Source organism: Typopeltis vanoorti, chromosome 21 (assembly GCF_054136105.1).
Source record: "Typopeltis vanoorti isolate ZY-2024b chromosome 21, IOZ_Tvanoo_1.0, whole genome shotgun sequence".
Taxonomy (NCBI): Eukaryota; Metazoa; Arthropoda; class Arachnida; order Uropygi; family Thelyphonidae; genus Typopeltis; species Typopeltis vanoorti.
The window spans coordinates 99,438,096-99,458,632 of NC_143569.1; the positions used below are offsets into that span (position 1 = coordinate 99,438,096).

The window sequence follows — 20,537 nt, forward strand, 5'->3', positions numbered from 1 at the left end:
TATGATTGCCTTTTATAATACAGTGTGAGAAAGGTGGATGCTCCAAGAGGAGGTGAGAGCATGTGTAGGCAGGAAAGAAATGCAATGACTATGGATCAAGAGGAAACAGATGAAATTGAAAAGGTTTCTGAAATGAAGAACCAGAAAGGGAAATGGTCCCAGTCCAGCATGGAAAAATCACATCGAGTGAGTGGTATCAGTGGAACTAGCTGTATATCCAGAAATGAGCTGTCATGTTTGTATACCAATGCTAGAAGTATAAGAAACAAGGCAGATGAAATGGTTGCACTAATTACATCTGTTCACCTGTGCACGAATTACATCTATTCTGACAAAAGATTGTCAGAATAAGTGAGACATGGTTAGATGAGGATTACATCCTGACAGGAATAGAGATGGAAGGGTATGATATGTTTCATGAGGATAGAAGGGGTAAAAAGGGAGGGGGGGAGTGCTATTGATGATAGAGAAAGAGTTATGTCCATACAACATAGAGATGCAAGAGGGAAATAGGGCCAGTGGTTTTGAGGCAGTATGGTGCGAGATAGAGGTGAATAGAATCACATACTTGGTGGGATGTTGTTATAGACCTGGTAATGTGGATGGTGGTGATAGTGAAATGTATAGTCAAATATGCCAAGCAAATAAGAAAAGGGTGATCATTATCAGTGATTTTAATTATGGCAATATCGACTGGAATGAAGAGATAGCAACTGGAAGTAAAGAAAATGAGTTTCTTGAGATTTTGAGGGATAACTATCTCAGACAGTATGTAACAGAGGGCACACGAGGATTAAGGGTCTTGGATTTGGTCATCTCATCAGAGGATGTAATTATAAATGAGGTGTCAAATCATCCACCAATTGGTGAAAGTGATTTCACCAATTGTTGGATGATTGGTGGTGATTACCTGGGTGGTTGCCAGCAGTGCAAGGACCCCTGTGAAAAAAGGTTATATGTGGAATTACAAGGGGAGTCATTATGAAGAGCTCAGGAGACAGCTTGCAGGTGTAGCATGGAATGAGGAGTTAGCTGGAAAAGAGATCAATGCAGCTTGGGGGATTTTCAAAAACTGTTTAGTAGATGCAATGTCTGAATATATTCCAAGGGTGAGAAGGTTAAATAAGGTAGGTGTGAGATGGATGAATAAAGAGATTAAGCATGGGATACACAGAAAAAGGGCACTGTGGAGGCAGCATAAGAGAAGTGGAAGTAACCAATTTCATGAGGTCTACATAGACCAGACAAGGAGGGTGACTTGGTTGGTGAGAGTAGCTAAAGAGAGGTATGAAAAGCAGTTAGCTAATGAAGCCAAAAGAATCCTAGAGAGTTTTTTCGATATGTAGCCAGCAAAAGAAAGAATTATTATTATTGTTCCGGGAAACTCCAAGGAGTCGACAGACTCATCGAGGGAGGCCCTAACATCATGTCAAGAACAACTATTCAACATTCACACGGTGTCTATCATACCTTGCCTTGAACTCATTCATGGTCGTAGCACCCACAACAGACTCTGGAAGCTTATTCCACTCATTTACCACTCTCCAAGTAAAGAACCTAGCTCTAACAACCTTGTCAACCACGCTCTTGCCAAGCTTCCATGCATGGCCCCTAGTCCTCCCACCACCAGTCATATTTTCAAAAATATCTTCTGGATCAATCTTATAAAAACCCTTCAGTAATTTGAATGTCTCAATCATATCACCCCTCCTTCGCCTATCGTCCAATTTCTGCAACCCACAAATCTTCAACCTATTCTCATAAGGTTCATTCCACAGACCTGCTATCATCTTGGTCACTCGTCTCTGGACCCTCTCCACTTCCTCCCCATCACGAAGAAACCTTGGTGCCCATAGCTGGGCACAGAAGTCCAGATGGGGTCTTATCAAGGCTCTATACAGAGGAACAACAACTTGTTCGTCTCTGCATGTTAAAGTATTTTTCAGAAGCCAAGTGATTTGGTGAGCTGTTTTAGTTACTTTTGCAATGTGCCCCCTAAACTTCAACTCCCTATCCACCAACACTCCCAAATCCCTGGCCTCATCAATCTCCTGGAGTTTGATTCCACCAATGCGATATACTGCTGCTATTCTTTTCACCCCAAAGTGCATAACCTTACACTTTGCCACATTAAATTGACATCCATTTTTCCTAGCCCAGTCCTCCAAACTATCCAAATCATCCTGTAAAATTTTGACATCTTGTGCACTCACAATTGCTCTACCCAACTTTGCATCATCAGCAAACAAGTGAACACTTCCTCTCAGATCCTTTCCAATATCATTGATGAACAAATTGAAAAGCAGTGGTCCAAGAACAGAGCCCTGCGGCACTCCACTAGTCACAAGACGTCTTTTTGACTCCACTCCTGAATAAACCACTCTTTGATATCTCTACTTCAACCACCCTCTTATCCATCTCACCAACCCTATATCTATACCCATCTGCTCCAGTTTACTGATTAGAGTTCCATGTGGTATGCTATCATTGGCCTTGGCAAGGTCCAGTAGTATCACTGTAAACCCACTACCCCTATCCAGTTCAGCCGTCACTGTATTATAAAACGTGAGCAAGTTACTGAGGCTTGATCTACCCTTCACAAAACCATGTCGTCCCCCATACAATATCCTATTTTCATCTATCCAATCCTGTATTCTTTTCTTGACTAATTTCTAGTGGTAAGACTTATACGTTGGTTAGACATAACTGGTAATTAATTTACGGAATTAACAACGCATATAAAGTAAATTAATTAAAGATAACTTTAATGAATCACTTCTATATTTCGACAATGTCACATTGTCATCTTCAGGAACATAAAGATATGGTATGTGCACTACAGGAACTAACAAAGCAAATGACTAAGAAATTAAGACACTAATTTTGTTCCTAAAGTCCTAATGGTGCCCTCTTGCGGGCTAATTTGGTAGTCTTGGCCGTTGGGCTGAAGTTCTCATAATGAAAGTCTCCCAAATTTGGGGCAGTTTCATGCACCCAAATTTGTTGAGGTTAGGAACGTTTTTTAGAGCTGCTGAAGATTCTTTGAATAATCTTTCGTATTTAAACTTGCTGCGATGGATTATTTTTGTCTTCTTCCAACGAATTTTATGGTGGGTATCTAAGGCATGGTCTGCCAGCCCAGAGCGGCTGTACTGGTGAAACCGGATGTAGTCTTGGTGTTCTGAAATCCTGATATTTGTTGTTCTGCCTGTTTGGCCAAAGTAGGACAATTTGCAGCTGCAAGGGACCTGGTATACACCAGGTAGGTCTAGGGGAAGTGGTTGGTCTTTGGTAGAGCGGATAAGGGATGCCAACTTTTTATATGGTCTGTAACAGGAAGTAAGGTCATATTTCTTGAGGATATTAGTTATTTTTTCAGAGGTGCCCTGGATGTAGGGGATAGTGATAGACTTGGTGTAGTCTTTATTGTTGAGGGGGGGAGGGGGGTTGTGGTTTTCAGGTTTTAGTATTTTTTGGATTTTTTTGGGGTTATAGCCATTGGCTAAGAAAGTGTTGAGGATGTGGTTTAGTTCCATAGTCAGGGCCTTGTCATCTGAGCAGATTAATTTTGCCCTGTTATATAGTGTTTTTATCATCCCATATTGTTGTGAGGGGGGGGGGGGGGATTGCTGGTGAATGTATCTGCCAGTGTGGGTGGGTTTTCTGTAAACAGAGAAAACCAAAGATCCATCAAGCTGGCGGGTGATTAAAGTGTCTAGGAAGGGGAGGGTGTTGTTTTCCTCTTTTTCTATGGTGAACTGGACTCTGGGATGTTGGTTGTTTAAGTGTGTTAGGAAGGAGTGGAGTGAGTCTGAGCCATGTGGCCAAATAGCAAACACATCATCCACATAACGAAGCCAAATAGTCGGTTTTTGTGGGGCGGAGTTTAAGGCTTTTTCTTCAAATGTCTCCATAAAGAAATTGGCCAAGGGTTCGGAAAGTGGTGAACCCATGGCTGTCCCCTCTATCTGTTTGTAGAACTTTCCTTGCCAAACGAAATAGCCTGAGTTCATTGTGAACTGAAATAGGGCTGAGATATCGGGAGGAAACTTGGCTTGGATGAGCTCAAGGGTTTCTTTGAGTGGGACATTAGTGAATAGGGAGGAGACGTCAAAACTGACCATTATGTCAGTGTGTTGGAGTGTGAGGTTTTCTATACTGGCTTTAAAGTGGGCTGAGTTTTTTATGTGTGATGGTGTGTTGCCAGTGTAGTGTGTGAGCGTTTTGGCTAAATGTTTGGCTAATTTATGTGTGGGGGAATCAATGCCATCCACTATGGGACGTAATGGCACATTTTGTTTATGTATTTTTGGGAGTCCATATAATCGGGGGGGTCTAGAGTTATAAGGTTTAAGCTTGTTGGTGACTTCCACAGGCCAAGAATTGACTTTCTTAAGGAGTCTGTGGATAGTTCTAATCTGAGAGCTGGTCGGATTATATTCAATGGGGAGGTAAGTGGTACGGTCTCGTATTAAGGAATTTAGCTTACCTTTGTAGTCTTTTTGATTGAGTACCACAGTGGCGCTTCCCTTATCAGCTTTGGTGATTACTATTTTTTTGTTGTTATTCAAAGAATCTTCAGCAGCTCTAAAAAACGTTCCTAACCTCAACAAATTTGGGTGCATGAAACTGCCCCAAATTTGGGAGACTTTCATTATGAGAACTTCAGCCCAACGGCCAAGACTACCAAATTAGCCCGCAAGAGGGCACCATTAGGACTTTAGGAACAAAATTAGTGTCTTAATTTCTTCCTCATTTGCTTTGTTAGTTCCTGTAGTGCACATACCATATCTTTATGTTCCTGAAGATGACAATGTGACATTGTCGAAATATAGAAGTGATTCATTAAAGTTATCTTTAATTAATTTACTTTATATGCATTGTTAATTCCGTAAATTAATTACCAGTTTTGACTAATTTCTCTAAGACCTTGACAATGATTCCTGATATGCTAATCGGTCGGTAATTTACAACAGCAGTCTTGGAACCACCTTTATGCAGTGGAACTATTTTCCCCTCTTTCCACCCGCTTGGGACTAACCCAGACCCGAGACTCAAATTAAACAAAATGGTCAAGGGTACTGACAATTCTTTAGCTGCTTCTCGTACAACACGAGCTGGTATACCATCCAATCCCACAGATGTATTGACGTTGAGGTTATGCAATAGACTACTCACCTCCACTTCATTAACCACAATTCCCGTATAATCTACTGGTTTATTCGTTTCTGCAATGTCACCATCTGGATGATATACTTTTGCAAAGTGCTCACTCAGTAACTCAACTATCTCAACTGATTTAGTTACCTCCCTACCATCGGCATTCTTTGAAATCAATCTGCCATGTACATTTTTCCTTTTACTTGCTACATATCTAAAAAACTGTTTAGGATTCTCTTTAGCCTGCATGGCCAATGTTCTTTCATAATCCTTTTTTGCTTTTCTTACCACACTCGTCACCCTTCTGGCCTGCGCTTTATACCGTTCATGTGCCTGCCGGTCACCCTTCTCCTTAAATTCCCTCCATAGTTGTTTCTTTTTTTGCAACTCAAGCTTAATGGTGTTATTCATCCATTTAACCCCTACTTGATTTATTATTCGGACTCTAGGTATACAGTCAGCCATTGCTTCATGCAAGCACTTCTTAACTACCTCCCATGCACTATCAACTTCTAGTCCTTGCAGTTGTACATGCCATGGCACTGAACCAATCAAACTCCTAAGCTTGTCATACTTTCCAGCCCGATAATTCCACATGTACCCTGTCTTAATTGAAAATTCTACACCTTTAGCCACCTCCCAAGTTAAGACCCTTTGATCACTCTCACCGATTGGTGGCAATGTGGTCATATTTGTTACAGCCAAATCCTCAGATGTAATTACTAGGTCAAGCACTCTCTGACCCCTAGTATTTTCCATTACATGCTGTCGCAGATAGTTATCCCTTAATAACCGCATAAAATCCAGTTCCTTCCTCCCGTGTGTCCTCTCCTCACTCCAATCAATGCGACCATAGTTGAAATCTCCCATAATAATCACTCTCCTTCCACCCATTTCTTCTATTTGCTTGTGCATACTGTCACCACCATCTTTTCCATCACCTGGTCTATAGCAGCACCCAATTGTATATTTAGTTCTGCTAGCCACAATCTCACACCAAATGGCCTCAAATGTGCTCTTTTATCTATCCTGCAATTCAACTTCTATTCTCCTTGGCTGGAGCTCATCAGCTATCATCAACAATACTCCTCCCCCCATTTTATTCTCTCTGTCATTCCTGAACACACTATACCCATCACATTCAATCCCACTATCATCTACAGTTAGCCATGTTTCACTAATACCAATAACCTGTGGTCTGGAAGTGCCAACCATGGCCAAAAAATCTCCCTTCTTGTTCCTAATACTCCTAGTATTAGTGTAGCTAATACTAGGAGTATTAGGAACATTAGCCAAGTTAGGGTTGGGGCTAATACCCATTAGCCCCAACCCTACCTTGATGCCTTATATTAACTATCCCACTCAGATTTGTTGTCCTTATTTGCTCTGGCATAATATATTCATTCTTACATTCAACTGCCTCCATAAGGACTGTATCTCTACTCCCCCCCCCCTAACAAATCTAGTTTCCCTGAATTTGCACATCCACTACATTCAGCAACACTTTCTCAAGTCTTCTTACACCGTAACCATTCAAACGCAAGCCATCCATCTTATATAGATCCTTTCGCCCATCAAACTCACTCCACACATCCACAAATTCCACACTGTCGTGACGTTCTATTTTCATGTTATGTTCTAAATCCGCCATCTTGCTAAAAGTCACTTTCATAAAATAAAGGAAAACTAATTGCAAATTAATCACTGATCTAAGGGTAGAGAAATTTCTATTATACTGCGCCACTCTATCCTTAGATAAGTCTATATGAATTAGTAAGATTAATTCAAAATTAGTTAGCAGTCTTTTCACTCATTCAGGCCGATGGTATTTATTTTCTTTCCTTCTGGGATTCCCGCTAGATCCGAATTTTTGTGAACGGTGCAGTAAAAAGAAATTCAGGCAAACACAATATTTAAGTTAACAAACAAAACATTTAATATATGGTTATATAACAAAATACATGTATTCCACTTTTAAATATGATAACTCAGTCAAGCTAGTACATCAGGTCAAGTCATTCACAATAAATCAATCTTTCACATACAATTTCACAGTTTCAGAATCACAAAGTTCCTATACTCAACTTATTACAATAGAAATTCTTATTTAAACAGTTTCCTTGTGTCTCTCAGCTACACTCTACGATTAACTCATAACAGGCACTAACCACGGTAGATATCATTTCAATGTCTATAGTTTCAACTCTCAGCCTCGATGGTAAGCTACAGTTAATGTTACAAACAGCGCAACGGAACTAATACTTAAATCTTCATACACTGAAATAAACTAATGTGACTGTCCTTACCAGAAATAATCTTCAGTACTTCCAATATTTTGTGAGCACACTTTCAATTTGTATTTATCATACTTGCGAAACACATTTATAAAAATTCTCCAAGGTTATAACTAAGCCTTATTAATCGCGCTTCAAAACTCCAGATAAAAGCTATAAGGTACATTAATTATTCTTATTTTTCATTCATCAACTAGTTTAACTCCGTACAATTCCTTTTTTCGTAGTATAGAAATAAGTCGTAATTGCAGACTGACTGGATTTATTCAGAATTCTTCTTTGAATGTCCAGTTCTCTAATTATCCGATTACGACAATAATTTCCTTTATTACTACGGCTGACTTTGCTTTCAGCCAACTATAAGATTCACTTATGAAAAAAATATCTACTCAATTCTTCCCTAAGAACCTTTTAATTACATCTACTTCTTTAGTTTACTTCCTTGCTACCTTATAGTTCCAAAGTTCCGTTCCGACTCCCACTTACAACTACGTATCTCTTTTCTCTCTTCTCCACCAACGCTCCCTTCACACGCGCCCGTTTATTTTCACGCGTCTCCATGACAACCGATAGACGTAAACATTCTCGCGAATGTTACATTACGCTATACAACTACATTGAGTTATTACATAACATTAAGCTTTCACAAAAGGAATAAATAGAATGATCGCATTTCAATAAATGCGCAGTTAAACTACAAATACAAGTTCTTACAATATTGACATAACAATAAATAAAACAGCTTAATAACATTTAATACAGAATCTATTTACCATTAACACATTTCTTTGATTAAGCAATTAAATATTTGACATAATTAAGGTAGTTATATAATATCAATTATAATTTATGTTATTTACATTAAATAATATCTACAAATATAGTTCTTATGACGGAAAATCATGTTGGATTCTGAATCAAACAACATTTATTCTATTTTCTACATAATTAGAATCCAACAACACCACTCGTCATACATAACCCACGCATAAAGTCATTCGCAATTATAGCCCTCCTTTTAAACATTTCACTGTCATACCGTGGCAAAAGACTAATCATTCTAACTCTCTCACTCTTTTCTTTTGCTACCTCAAACAATTCATTCAGGTCTTCTATCATTTCCATTTTATCTCCTTTCAAATCATTCGTACCTGCCACAACAATCATTTCTTTCACCCTTTCCTTTTGCTCTCTAATAAACGCAGTTACGTCCTTTATGGTTGCACCAGGTTGGTACGATTTTGTCAAATCCTCAACTAACACACCTCGTACTAACGAGTCTCCATACAATTTATTAGATTGATTATGGAAGGATGACGTTGATTGGAGGAAATGGTATAAAGACAGCTGTTGCAGAATGTGTGGTGGAGATACTAATTTGCAGTTCATAAAGATCTTTCAATATTGTGAATGTGACTTCATGGAGAGATTGAGAGTAGTTGATGATGGGGAGGAGAGACTGACTGTAAGTGAGCAAGAGGTGTTTGGGGAGTTGAGTAAACTAGATGTAAATAAGGCTGTGGGACTTGATAATATATCACCGTGTATTCTGAAGGAATGTGCCAGAGAGTTGACACCTGCCTTGACATATTTTTTTAGTAACGAGTCTTGCACTTGGTCAAGTTCCTAAAGAGTGTAAGGAGGGCAAGATTGTGCCACTTTATAAAGGAGGTGATCAAACTCAAGCATCAAACTATAGGCCTATCTGTGTGTCAGGTGTTGTGGTTAAGTTGTTGGAGAAGCTTTTGAGAACTAGAGTCCAGAGTTGGGTTGACAACAATGGTATAATCTTTGATGGACAGCATGGATTTGCTAAAGGGAGGTCACGGTTTAGTAATCTGCTTACTTATTACAATAAAGTGACTGCTTCCTTGGACAGAGGAGAAGGATACACATATACTTGGATTTTGTAAACGCTTTTGATAGCGTACCTCATTATAAGTTGACAGTCAAACTAGAGCAGTTGAGGTTGGATATTAGATTAGTGCATTGGATTGGAGACTGGCTATCTGTTAGGTATCAACAAGTTGTGTATGGAGGGTGCGATATCCAGGAAAAGGAAAGTCACTAGTGGAGTGCCTCAGGGGTCTGTTTTAGGGCCATTGCTATTTAACTCGTATATTAATGATATTGACGAAGATTTGGATGGAGATATTCAGTTGTTTGCAGATGATGCAAAGTTGGGATGAACCATAAAGAGAGAGTAGTGAAGATGTTGTGGCCTTGCAAGAAGACTTGAATAAATTGAGTGATTGGGCAAGCAAATAGGGATGTAAGCTCAATGTTGCAAAATGTAAGGTTTTGAAATTTGGAAAACAAAGATGGGATACAGAATTTATGCTTGGTGAGAATATGTTGTTGGAGGTAGAGGAAATAAGATCTCTGGGGGTGATAGTGGATAAGGATCTAAAATTTAGGGGACACATCGCCAAAATTGTGAAGACAATACAAAGACTTCTGGGAATTAATCAGAAGAATCTGACGTGTAGAAGTAGGAAAATTCTTGTTCCATTGTATAAGGCTTTGATTAGGCCACACATGAACTATTGTGCCCAGATTTGTCACCGGGTTTTTAGAAGGATGAAGAGATGTTGGAAAGGGGCCAAAGGTGACTGACTAAGGTAGTTTCTGACCTCTGGAATGTTGAGTATGAGGAAAGTGAGAAGATGTAATTTGCAGAGTCTGGTGGAGAGAAGGAAGAAAATGATAGACCTACAAGTTGGTAAGAGGTTTTTATAAGATCAATGGTGGAGAAGTTCTACAGAGAATAGTGGGAGATCAGGGGAGAACCAGAGGTCATCCCTGGAAACTGTATAAAGAGGCTGTGAGTAGGGGAGTGAGAGGCAGGTTGTTTTCATGCAGAGTTGTGAATGATTGGAATGCCTTGCCTGAGAGTGTGGTGTCTCCAAGAATTTGAGTGTGTTTAAGACACGGTATGATGAGATGTGTGTGTGTGATAAAAGGACCTCCCAGATGAGTCTTTGAGTCCATGAGGTCTTGGGAAATAATAATAAAGTTACAGGAGCAGTTGATGAAGGAAAGACATATTCTGTGGGTTTTTGTTTTGATTTTGCAAAGACATTTTACAGGGTGTCACACGATAAGTTGATATTTAAGATGCATTACTTGGGTTTAGATGTCAGGTTAGTGAACTGAATTTAGGATTGTTATCTGATAGGTATCAGAGAGTTGTATATAGGGAAGTAATATCAAGGAGGCAGAAGGATAGAAGTCTGGTCCCACAGGGCTCAATACTGGGACGACCCATATTGGTTAACCATTATATCAGTGATATTGTCAATGGATTGCACAGGGATATCCAGTTATTTGCAGATGATGTGAAGCTGCAGAGGGTTTTTAGTAATAGTGCAGATGTGTAGCCCTTCAAGAGGATTTGAATAAACTGGACAGATGGGCAAATGAATGGGCACATCGGCTTAATGCAGCTAAATGCGAAATCTTGGAGTTTGGGATGGATCGATGCAGTGGTGTAGCTAGAGCTTTTGCTGCCCAAGGCGGTTCCTGCATTTGTTTCCCCTCTCAATACACACCAATAATACTACAAAGAGTTAAAACGATGTATACGGAAATAAATTAAAACACTTTTTTTATGTTTATTTTAGTTATAAGTATAGTTGTTAAAAACTAATTATTAACTAAGTAATAAAAATTACTAAGTATAACTTAAATAAAAGAATTGTCGAAAAATAAAATTGTCTCACATGGAAAGTGCTGCCCAGGGCACTTTTAGCTACACCCCTAGCTACTCCACTGTATTGATGGGAGGCTGCATACTCTATTGGAGGAACTATACTGGAGAAGTAGGGGAGGCAAGGGATCTGGGGGTGATGATGGATAGAAACCTGAAATTCAGAGAACATATTACAAAAATGGTGAAAGTAACCCAGAGGATTGCTGCAATAATGAGAAGAATGCTGACCTAGAGAGATAAGAATTGTCATTCCATTGTATAAAGCCCTGTTCAGACCACTCTTGGCCTTTTCTTCTCAAATTTGGTCCCCAGTATTTGAAGGAGATAAATTAACTGTGGAAAGAGTGCAGAAGCAGATAACAAAGATGGTATCAGGCCTGTACAATGTTAGTTATGAAAACAGGCTGAAGGAATGTGGACTGCAGAGTTTGGTAGATAGAAGGAGAGGTGATATGGTTGAGACTTTTAAACTGTTTAGAGGTGTTGCAGGGTTGACACTGGTGAGTGCTTTCTCTCAGTAGAACAGGGGAAAGGAGTGAGGACAAGGGATCATTCCTGAAAGCTGTGAGCAAGAAGGTGAGGAGTGGTTTCTTTGCATGGAGTGTGGTTGAACTGTGGAATACATTGCCTGATAGAGTGGTGAGAGCAAGAATGGTCAATGTGTTCAGGGAGTGGCATGATAGACCGTGTTTTTTAGGATGGGCCTCCTACGATGAATCTCGTGACTTCATGCAGGCCTGAATCATCATCATAATAATAATATTGAAGCCCTGAAGAGGCTTAAACGTTTTATGTTTGTTCTTTAGAGCAAGATTTTTGGATTAGTTAACCCTCATCCCTTTCATATTACTAATGTACAGTAGGTTTTGCAACCTTTGATGGGATTCACATTTAACTCACTCACACACACACACACACACACACACACACACACACACACACACACACACACACACACACACACACACACACACACACACACACACACACAAAGCTGCAACAATATGAACACTTAAGTAGAGATAGGGAAGTTATTTCATTTTATAATACAATGTGGATGATGTTAAAAATTTATCAGCCATTTTCCGCATCACCATTGTGATGAGGAAACTGGAGAAAGTTTAAAGATGAGAAACTAAGCAATATCAAGGGACTCATGAAACTAAGAAACATTGGGGACTTGTGAATTTTAGTTTGGAAGAGATGTTATGAGAAGAGCTAGGTAGATAGGTAATTATTTCTGCAGTCAATGTTCATTAATATGGAAATTATCTTCTTCCTTAAGATATGGATCACATAGATTGTAAATAACAGTAAAGGTAATACAATCTTGCTTGCACCTGATCTGATTTACAATTAAGCCAACTTTGCATATATCCCTTGGTTCTAACATCTTACTAACAACAACTTATTAAAATATTGTTCAACTTCCTCTATATAGCATTCACTACTATAACAAATATTCTCACAATAACAATCGACTGAAAGTCCCAACCAAAGTCCATAGGTAACTTTCAGTCATACATGAAATTCACTATAGCTAACCATTCACTATAACAATAACAAACTATTCCATTGGTCTATGAGTTTTTTTGCGGTGAGAGTTGAGTGACTGAGATAGGTGAATTTCATCTGTGGGGATGTAGATTGGTAGGAGAACAGACCACAGAAGGAGGGAAATGGAATTTATACTCGAGACTTGATGGAAGGACCTCTGAGTTTGAGAGTGCTGGATCTGGTGATTGCATCAGAGGATTTGCCAGTAACCAAGGCATCCCTACTGTCTCTGATAGTGAAGTTATGTAATCCTGATATCTAATATTGCCAAATATATGGACATTTTCATTTAAAAAGGAGTGTATGAGGAATTCGATATGACAAGCCGAGCAGAAGAGCAGCAATATTGAATGACATAATAGCTAGAATGTGTGACAAGAGAGGACTGGTATATGTGGATGCTTGGAATGCGTTTGAGGAAAGAGAGGAATTGTATGCAAGAGACCGCTTACATTTGAATAAAGAAGGACATAGGCATCTGGAGAGATTGCTGTTCTGAACGAGGCAGTGTGTCCCAGGGAGGATGATAGCAGGGGTGGCCTTTTGTGGGAATGGATACTTGGGAGAAGGGAGACATCAGGTAACACTGAGCCCAGTGGAATCTAGAGGGGATAATTCTGGGTATAGAAACAATGGCATTTATATGCTTTATACTAATGCCAGGAGTATCCAGAATAAGGGAGAGGAATTGGTGGCGCAGATAGCATCAGCCTGGCCAAAAATTATTGGGATAACTGAGACATGGTTGACAGAAGAGGATATAATAACAGGAATAGAATTCGCTGGGTACAGCATTTTTCACTGGGATAGGAGGGGAAAGCGTGGTGGTGGGGTACTGCTTATGATAAGTGATGACTTATGTCCTCTAAGAGTGGAGGCTTTGGAAGGCAGTGAGACAAATGATTTTGAGAGCATATGGTGTGAGGTAGAGGTGGGAAAGATAGGATATTTAGTGGGGTGTTGCTACAGACCCAGGAGCACAGAGGATGGGGACCAGGAGATGTTTAGACAGTCAAGTTTGGCAAGTGCAAGAAGAATGATTGTTATGGGATATTTTAACTACAGTAGTATAAATTGGGGAGAGGAAGATGCATGTAGCAATAGGGGAATGGAATTGCTAGAATTCTTGAGGGACAAATGTCTTAGGCAACATGTAACAGAGGGAACAAGAGGTTCAAGAATTTTGGATTTGGTTATAGCATCAGAAGAGTTGCTAATAACTTAGATGACAGCTCTCCCACCAGTTGGAGACAGTGACCATATGGTTTTGACTTGGAAAATGTATAGACATGCAGGATTATCAAAGAGATGGGAACTTATGTGGAATTATAAAGCAGGTGATTATAATAGTCTTAGACAGCAACTTCGGGAAGTTTCATGGAGGGAGGAATTGGAAGGCTGGGATATCATTAGTTCGTGGGAAATTGTGAAAGAATATTTGTTAGCAGCAATGGTAAGTTGTATACCACGAGTGAGAAAGAGGACACAATTTGGAGTAAAGTGGATGACAAACAATATAAACAGGAATTGCATGTGAAAAAGATGCTATGGAAGAGATATAAGGAGACAGGTGAAGAGAAGATGCATGAAGAATATAAGACGCAGGCCAGAAGAGTGACTAGTGTGGTAAGGAAAGCGAAACTGGATATGAGAGGATATTGGCCCTAAGATCCAAAGGCAATCCTAGGGAATTTTTTAGCTATAAGGCCAGTAAGAAGAGAAATGACTGTGGAGATATTGTGGGATAAAAATGGGAATAGAGTGACTGATGCAGAGGACATAGTAAAATTGTTCAATGAACACTTTATTGGAGTATTTCATCCTAAAGGAGTCAGTTTTAATGCTAGAGGGATAGGGCAGGTTCAAGGTTTAGAGGTACAGGAGGAGAGTGTGTTTCAGATACTGAGTACTCTGGATGTCAGTAAAGCTTTGGGATTGGATGGTATTTCACCACGAATTTTGAGAGAATGTGCTAGGGAACTGACAGTGCCTTTAACCTGCTTTTCAATGAAAGTCTGGCTTCAGGAAAGGTGCCCAGGGAATGGAAGGAAGATAAGAGAGTGCCATTGCATAAGGGTGGTAACAGACTGGAAGTGTCTAATTATAGGCCAGTTTGTGTGTCATCAGTAGTTGTTGAGATCTTTGAGAAAGTAGTGAGGGATCGTATACAGCATTGGGTAGATGAGGGTAATGTTATCTGTGAGAGTCAACATGGATTTGTGAATGGGCGCTCTTGTTTTAGCAATATGCTAGCCTTTTATAATAAAGTTACAAGAACATTAGATGAGGGAAAGGCATATACTGCAATTTTCTTAGACTTGGCGAAGGCATTTGACAGGGTGCCACATGATAAGCTGATATTTAAGTTGCAGCACATGGGTCTGGATGTCAGATTGGTCAACTGGATTCAGTATTGGCTGTCTGATAGGTATCAGAGAATTGTGTATGGTGGAGCAGTTTCCAGGAGGTAGAGGGTTACAAGTGGGGTCCCACAGGGCTCAGTACTAGGACCTATATTGTTTAACCTTTATATCAATGACATAGCCAGTGGATTGCAGGGGGATATTCAGTTGTTTGCGGATGATGCGAAGCTGGGAAGGATTATTAGTAATTGTGCAGATGCGGCAGCCTTGCAATTGGATTTGAATAAGCTAGATAGATGGGCAAATGAATGGGAGTGTCGGTGTAATGCAGCAAAATGTAAGGTCTTGAGGTTTGGGTAACATCGATGGGACACTGCTTACTCTATAGGAGGAGTTATACTGGAGGAAGTAGGGGAGACAAGAGATCTGGGGTTGATGATTGATAGAAACCTGAACTTTAGGGGACATATTGCAAAGGTGGTGAGGGTAACTGAGAGGATTGCTGCAATACTGGAAGGATGCTGACCTGCAGAGATAAAACGGTTATCATTCCGTTGTATAAGACCCTGATCAGACCACACTTAGACTATTGTTCTCAGATTTGGTCCCCAGTATTGGAAGGGGATAAATTAATTGTGGAAAGGGTACAGAGACGGATGACAAAGATGGTTTCAGGACCGTACAATTTTGGTTATGAGGATCGGCTGAGGGAATGTGAACTGCAGAGTTTGGTGGTTAGAAGAAGGAGAGGTGATATGATTGAGACTTTTAAACTGTTGAGAGGTGGTTACATGTTTGACACTGGGGAGTTCTTTCGCATGGTTGAACAGCGGGAAGGAGTGATGACAAGAGGCCATCCCTGGAAGTTACGAAAGGAAACTGTGAGCAAGCGGGTAAGGAGTGGTTTCTTTGCATGGAGGGTGGTTGAATCATGGAATGCATTGCCTGATGGAGTGGTGAGAGCGAGAACGATCAATGAGTTTAAGGAGTAATATGATAGACTTTGTGTTTCTTAGGGGGACCTCCCCTCGATGAGTCTTGACAGACTTTATGTTCTTAGGAAGGACTTCCCACGATGAGTCTTTGGACTCCATGGAGGCCTGAATAATAATAATTACAGAGCAGTTGATTATGGCAAACTGAAGAGGCAACTTGAAGCAGTGTTATGGCAAGGCAAAATAAGAACCTGCAAGGCAAGGGAGGTGGTCAAAGTTGTAGAAAGGAAAAGCGTTATCGGACTATATACCCAGGATCAGAAGGATAAATTAGGTAGGGATTAAAAGTGGTTGAATAGCATTAAGCAGGAGCTGCAGAAAAAATAAATAAAATAAAAATAATGTTGAGGATATATAAGGAGAAAGGTAAGCAGGAAGCTCATGAGCAGGACATAGCTGGTAAAGAAGGAAAAATTAGATGAGAAAAAATTAGATAAGCATGTAAAAGGAAATTCCACTGAGTTCTTTCACTACATGGAGGATAAAAGGAAGAATGACTGTGAAAGGTTAACTTTAATGAGTACTGATGAAGATAACAGAAGCAGGTGAGGTTAGAAAGGGTGTTTGTGAGGATGTACCTGAGATGAAGATATTGCAGTGCTAGGTGTGTCATTGATATGAAAATAGAGGCAGATGAATTGGTGGTGCTTAGAATATTGTACAATCTTGTGAATACCACCATGGCCTATGTATTATGAGAACATGTAAAAGAATTGCCATTATTATTATTGTATGGGTACCTCCATGGAGTCTGAAGACTCATCGTAAGAGACCCAAACTATCCACATAATCTATCATACCTCTCCTAGAATCATTAACAAACAAAGCACTAATGACTGACTCTGGCAACCCATTTCATTCATTTACAACTCTCCAAGTGAAATATCTAGTCCTCACACCTCTACTAACCATGCTTTTACTCAACTTCCATGGTGGATGACCTCTTGTTCCGTCTCCTCTATCCAAGTGTTGAAATATTTTCCTTGCATCAATCGTATAAAATCCTTAATCCTTTAATTAACTTAAACATATTTATCTATCCCATGTTTTTATCAACCAACTTCTGCACTCCACACCCCCATTCTGTCCTCATAGTGGAACATTCCACCGATCACTCACCATCTTGGTTGGTCGCTTGCCTCTCCATCACTTCCCCATCCTCAAGAAACTCAGGAGACCAGACCTGAGCACAGTAATCCAGATGGGGATGTATCAGGGCCTCATAAAGAGGAATAACAACTTCCTTATCTCTACTTGTTAGTGTGTTCTTCAATAGCCAAGTAATCTTATGACTACCTTAGCAATATGTTCTCCAAATGTCAACTCTGTCTACTGCCACCTCTAAATTCATGTATTTCCTGGAGTACATTTCCATCCATGTGATACACAGATTACAAGCTGTGTATCGATGTGATGCACAACTTGTAATCGATTTATCCCAAAAGTCATAACTTTACATTTCTCCACATTGAACTGCTACCCATTTTCTTTTGCCCATACTGACAGCCTATTTAAATCGTCCTGCAAGCTTTGGCAGGATGATTCAAATTAGCAACTCTCATCTGTTCACCTAAGGACAAACTCTCTCCTTTATCACAAGTACAGGACACAGAAGTGTCCTGTACTTGTGACCCGGCTTACAATGGACAGACAAGAACAACTGTTGACATGTCTTGAAGAACATAAAAAATACATTAGGCACCATTGTTATAGCAAGTGGAGACTAGTAGATCATACCTTGGATACTCCTTCACACAGGATGAAATGGAGAATACCACAAGTGCTACACAGAAGTCATAAGTCAGAGAGATTGTTTTGGAATCAGAAGCAGTTTTAAAACATTCCCAGAACCACAACAAGTATGACTTTATCAATTTATGAAAAATCTGGAAATAGTAATTTTAAGTTCAAATTAATACTTGTTAACTCTCTCTTTATTCAACAATAGATGGCACCAATTAGGACTTCAGTTTCTTATGTTGTCCATTACAATTTTTAAACTGGTCCCACTGTTTGCATACTGTGAACTGTTTTTGTGTTCTGAAGATGCTTATTATTCAAGCTTGTGTAGCTAATTGGGAGTGATGGCATCCTCTGTGCTAGGCTGCTCAAAGATAGAATTAAGTTCAACTGACTAGATTAAGCTGACTAGAGGAACTTTTTTGAATCCTTTTTTCAAGCAGTTGCCAAGTTAATCGATCTCTGGCATGGGCAAGCATTTTTTTTTTCCTGGAAACTCTGGCTTTTCATTCCTTAAACTCAAGAAAATCAACTGTAGAACCCACACTATTTCAGACAATAATACATCATGCTAGGGTTAGGGACCATGAGGTGACAACACTTGTTAGTCATCTCTTCATTGGATGGCCCTTATAATTACTGATACTCTTGAGACAGATTTCTCTGATTGGCTGCTGATGGAGATTCAGCTACTCACTCTGTCTCAAAGTTAGATAGGGCTAAAACGGCCTTGCCTTTGCCCTATAAAGGAATAAAATTCATTAGCCGATTGGTTTTCTTATTATTCTTGTGTTGTGAATTAAAACTAAATTAAATAAACTAATCAAAGATTATTAGATATATGAAGAGCCAAAGGCTTCAATTGATATTAACTAGGTCTGCCTACTCACTGATGAGACCTCAATAAAGGTTGAAACCGGTCTGGGTAGTGACCTTCTCTCATAATGTCGAACAATAATACAGCTCTTAGGAGCTAAGTTCACATTATGGGTAAATATCAAGAATAGTGATCGGAGCTTGCTCCACCTTTGACACGAGTTGCCTCAGCTTGCACTACCTTTAGGGTCAGTTGCTGCAGTATCCAGGTATTTACTTATGCTTGGAATCGCCGAACTTTATATAGTTCCTACTATATTCGGCATGAAACTCTTTTGAGTTTCCTATTCGGCTAAGAAACTATATGGGATGTAATATCCCTTAACTTAAACTAATCAAAGATGCATCATATCTGAAATACTATTATACTATGCTATTTTTGATTTTATCAGAGATTCCTGGGAATTTTTAAAGTGTGTATGTGTGAATCCTGGCCACAAAAGGTTGTAACCTATAGTATATTAGTACTCTGAATGCACTAAGGGTTAATGTGAGTAATAAGAATAATATGGAATTTCTGCTCTAGAGATCAAACATAGAGCTATTTTCAAGTCACTTGAAAAGCCTCAACAAAGTCATGTACCACATAAAGACAGTCACAGATATGCACTCTGGAATTTAAAATCACAGTCTTTTGGGTTTAGATGAGCTGAATTTCATATATGAGATTAAAATAAAAAGCTTGCTTACATAATTACTTAATGTGTCTAATGATTTTATGCTGTATTATAAAAAAAAGTGTTTATTTACAGAGATATCAATTTAAGCATCTCAAAGTACCAAAACCAAGGACTCTTAGAATCTATGAAGCTCATGTTGGAATATCTGGTGAGGAGCATGGTATAGCCACCTATGCTCATTTTGCTAAAAATGTTATCCCACGTATAGCTAAACAAGGTAAGAAAAATAAATGGAAATTTTTGAGAAAAAAAAGATCATTAAATTGAAACATTTTTTTCACTTAAGATTTGACTTAAAATCTTAAGTCAAATCTTAAGTGTTGGACTTAAAATACATTGGACTTAAAATAAATATGAATAAAAATATTTCCTAAATTGAACAATGGATGCTAGCAAAAAAAAAAAAAAATTAAAATTGGCTAACATGTAATAAAAAGCAGTTAAAAAGTTTACAAACATTAGGAGTTAATGTTGACACTGCAGGTGAAATGACAAGAATTTAATGCAGATTGACAAAAGCACTTATAGCTTTCAGAAGATTGAATAATCACAATGTAATCACATCACTTCAGATGTGTAATATATCCCTCAGCCATTTTAATGGATTGCACATGGAAATAGATTGGACATGTACTGAGAATGGATAGAGGAGAGGTTTCAAGGGTAGCTTTGATATGGATCCCCAAAGGAAAAGGGGGAAAGTCAAAACAAACACGACAGAAGAAGAAAGAATGGACTACTGAGATTGGAGAGATTTAAAAAAAATTTAAAATGTATTTAAAAGCATTTAAATATTTCTTTCAAATATTTAAATGCTTGGAAGGACACATGCCTGGTACACATGATTGGTTGTTAAAAAAACAACAACTCTGAAGCCTTGTTACATTGTCCTAATTTAAATCAGAGTGATGGTCTATCTGTGGTCTAAAGTATAGCAGATTATGATTATAAGCAATTGTATGTATTTTTATTTTATTTTTTTAATGTTATATCCATAACCCAATGATTTCAGTTTAATTTGTATTATGTTATCTTTCTGATATAACACATTTGGTTTGTAAGGTTGACCAATTTTTGACCAGTATACTTTCTTAGAAATTGAAGGCTTTATAACCACAACAAAGAAACAGGAAATAAAATGTGCTATCCATGCTAATGAT

At 38.9% G+C, this 20,537-nt stretch overlaps 1 protein-coding gene across 2 annotated transcripts in view; it reads left to right on the forward strand.

Moving 5' to 3' along the window:
- AGBE (1,4-alpha-glucan-branching enzyme) overlaps window positions 1-20,537 on the forward strand; it is a 380,299-nt gene that overhangs the window by 88,970 nt on the left and 270,792 nt on the right. For both annotated transcript variants that reach the window (XM_090411694.1, XM_090411693.1), the window contains exon 5: window positions 19,450-19,594. In XM_090411694.1, coding sequence (XP_090267820.1) covers window positions 19,450-19,594 — 145 coding nt within the window. The remainder of the gene's footprint in view (window positions 1-19,449; window positions 19,595-20,537) is intronic.